The sequence below is a fragment of the Rutidosis leptorrhynchoides genome, chromosome 11 (genome assembly GCF_046630445.1).
Source record: "Rutidosis leptorrhynchoides isolate AG116_Rl617_1_P2 chromosome 11, CSIRO_AGI_Rlap_v1, whole genome shotgun sequence".
NCBI classification, from domain to species: domain Eukaryota; kingdom Viridiplantae; phylum Streptophyta; class Magnoliopsida; order Asterales; family Asteraceae; genus Rutidosis; species Rutidosis leptorrhynchoides.
Genome location: NC_092343.1, coordinates 355,897,614 through 355,901,319, shown reverse-complemented (window position 1 = coordinate 355,901,319; position 3,706 = coordinate 355,897,614). Strand labels below are relative to the sequence as shown.

The window sequence follows — 3,706 nt, the reverse complement described above, 5'->3', positions numbered from 1 at the left end:
CATACATATCCAATAGATGAAAGAAGCCCAAGTTTGAAAGTATAAAAGAGGCTTTATTATAATTTATTTAATTTATCTCCTTTTCTTTTTACTGTATTCGTTTTATCTCTCTCTCGCTCTATCTGATACGATATAGGGTTTGAAGAGTTGTTTCATCATCATCTTTGATTCTGTATTTTGAGTGAGATTATAAGTTCAACGTATATTGAACTTGATAGAGTGTATTGTTCTTGGTGATTCAACTGTACTTTTATCACAATTGCTTAGATTGTGATTTTGTGTTTTAGTTTTCTGTTCTTCTGGTGATTAAAGTGTTTATTTCTTCTGTGATTGAAGATATTTTTCTGTTTCTGTTAAAAAAAACTTCTGTATTTGTGCTACTGATACGGTCTATTCGAGTCGACCGCTAACTCCTAGGATAAAGCCGATTCGAGATGGCGAGTCTCCAAAGAAAACAAGAGAGAAACAGACTTTTGGATTAACCAAATACTTTTCATTCATATCTTTAAAACAAAACAATACATGCATATTTATACTAAGAAGAAATACGGTTCTTCTTGCTAACATAATGAAACTACCACTAACTAGCAATAAGGTAAATGGAAGTTTATATCCAAGTACATGGCAACGTAAATGCATGCATATGCGGAACATGGATGACTACTGTAAACGTGGGATGTTGACCCCAACCACTCACGTGACTGACTTCAATTGCTATTATCTTATCAACGTGACGCATGCTCGTATCAATACCCACCCGTTGAATATCAACCTTGTCCTCAAGGTTGGAGAAACCTTCCAAGGTGGTTTTCGAGGCGGTAGTATAAACGGACATCCAATCTCAACAAACAACCGATGCTTTTCGAACCACAAAATCATTGATATCTTCCAAGGTGGTTCAAGTATAGTTGGAAGAACTACAAATTGTGGTGGTTTGTAGTTATGACCGGAGTTGACGTGACTGCTAAATGGATTTTTTTTTTAAGAATGGTAATTTTTACAAACAGACTTGCAAAAATGGAAACTGAAACTAAATCGTTGCAAAAATGGTAAAACCGAACTTCCAAAGTTCGGTTTTGGTCAAAACCGAAGTTTGGAAGTTCGGTTTTGGTTTTTTATTGATTTTGTCCGTTGAATTGGTGACTGGATTGGTGACGTGGCAAAACCGAAGTTCCAAACTTCGGTTTTGCTTTAACTTCCAGCTACCGCATTAACTGTGATTTTATCCAATAAATACAAATCCGGGAAAATTTTTACTGGCGAATAAAATAATGACACGTGGCAAAACCGAAGTTTCAAACTTCGGTTTTGGTTCTGTATAAATCCGAAGTCTGTAACTTCGGTTCTCACACACAATTCAGTTCCATTGAAAAAAAAAAAACTTCGAAAATCCTTGAATTTTTAACAAAAAAAATGGCTCAAACGAACCAAGTACGTGCTAGATCGGAGCCGGTTGATAGTTCTTTATTATTTTTACAAGCCGAAAGGAATCATAGATCGTACGCGGTATTTACAAAGAAGCTGCACGAGGACACGTTGATCAAACCACGAAGAGCTGATCTGAGCTTTTGGCAGCATATTAAACAGCTACCAAACGAAACAATTAATGAGCATGTGCAGGTGTATCTCGATAATGTGGGTTTGGGTTTACTAGCTAAATTGGGTAAACAAAGACTGGATTGGTCACTTGTTACTGCTATGATTGAAAGATGGCGCCCGGAGACGCATACGTTTCATTTACCGATTGGTACAAAATCATTACCTTATATATATATATATATATATATATATATATATATATATATATATATATATATATATATATATATATATATATATATATTAATCATTTATTTTAATATATATTATTATATCTTCGCTATATTTATATTTATTAGTTTAGTCAAGTTTCTATTAGATAATTGTTTAAAATAGTATTTACGAATATATAATATTACATAATTGTTTAAAATAGTATTTATATATATATATATATATATATATATATATATATATATATATATATAAAATCCATATTAATATTTGTAGGAGAAGCAACTGTAACGTTGCAAGACGTTCAGGTTTTATTTGGTTTACCTATAGACGGGGATGTATTCTCCGGTATTTGGTATGAAACAAATGATAGCGATTGGATACCGTTTGTTGAAACGTACTTAGGGATCTCCCGTCATGCTATTGGTAATAGGGGTATACGTAGAGGGAGGATATTAATTTTCGTTTTAATTACGGAGTTGAATGAAGAAGTTGGAGACACTATCGAGTCTCACCAACAGCGGGCTAGAGTATATATTTTAGCTATGATGGGTGGCATTCTATTTTCTGATGCTAATGCGTATGATGTCCCTTTGAGTTTCTTGCACACCATCGTGGACTTGAGTCCAGCTAATCGTATTAGTTGGCGTAGTGCGGTTCTCGCACATCTTTATAGAAATTTGTGTAAAGCGGCCACAAACTATGAAGCCAAGGCCATTAATGGTTCGCTACTTTTAGTACAACAGTGGGTGTATGAACGAATTCCATCCCTCGCGCCAATTCTCAGAACTGATGTACGAAAGATTCCAGAGGACTTGCCACCGAACCAGATTCCACTTATTCCTGCACCCTATGGTTCTAGGTAAGAGATCATTGTAACTTTAAACCTTTAGTTTTTGTAACTATATTCATTTGTATGTGTTATTCATATGTAGGTGGCATGGTAAACGGACTAACAAAAATACGCCAGCACATGTATTGTCAACATATCGCTCCCTACTTTCGGCGTTAACACCTAGATAGGTAAGATTTATTTGGTGTGAAACTATAGAAGCTATGTTAAAGTCAAAATATTTATTAAGTATTATAATCTGTTGATGCAGTTTATATGGCAACCCTATGATGATGAGTTATTCGCCCGACTACCCGCGCAGTGCACAGCTGACAGACCCTTATGGTCATACCGTGGGCCAATTATATTCTGGGCTACTATTGAGACACATCTACCCGATCGGGTATGTAGGCAGTTTGGATGGGGTCAGCCAATTCCAGGCGTTGAATACTTTCTTCCCGCTCAGACGCATCATCAGTTGCATAAAACAAACCTTAGCATGAAAAGAAGTGTTGATATGAGGGCTAATGCCCCCCCAGGCCACGTACATCGCAGAATGGAATGACCGAGCCAACCGTATATTTGTTGGTAGAGATGGTGGGGGTGTCAGTAGGGGTTACTATGACTGGTACAAGGCTCTCACTGTTGTGCACATTACAGATCCAGGAACCGACGAGGGTACCAACACATATCCTAATTGGGCAGGGACTACCAATGTCTATGTAAGATACAATTGTGTGATATTTTAATTATTTAACCACAGGCGATGATGAAAATCGGGAACAACTACCGCGGAGGAGTACAAGGCAATCTGTCCCAACAAGGTGCGGAACTGGTCATCACCTGCGATATATACGTGGGGGACGTCATGGGCACTGATTAGTTGTATTTTATGATGATTTGGTTGTAATGTTTATCTTTTGAACTTGTTTAAATAAATTCGTTGCGTTTGTGATATACATTTAGTATCGTTTTTAAACAAAACTAACAACTAGTTTAATTTAAATAACAATAACAACATATAACAATACATTATTTAAAACAACAATAACAATAGTTTATTTTAAACAACAACAACAACACAATGCTCTACGTAGATCC

The 3,706-nt window shown here is 36.0% G+C and overlaps 1 protein-coding gene across 1 annotated transcript; it reads left to right on the top strand.

Moving 5' to 3' along the window:
• Positions 1 to 1,413: 1,413 nt before the first annotated feature.
• On the top strand, positions 1,414 to 3,488 carry LOC139875859 (serine/threonine-protein phosphatase 7 long form homolog). Its single transcript, XM_071863152.1, has 6 exons — positions 1,414 to 1,747; positions 2,104 to 2,635; positions 2,709 to 2,748; positions 2,877 to 3,008; positions 3,145 to 3,327; positions 3,369 to 3,488. The coding sequence occupies exons 1-6, from the start codon at positions 1,414 to 1,416 to the stop codon at positions 3,486 to 3,488; spliced, it is 1,341 nt and encodes a 446-aa protein (XP_071719253.1).
• Positions 3,489 to 3,706: the final 218 nt, after the last annotated feature.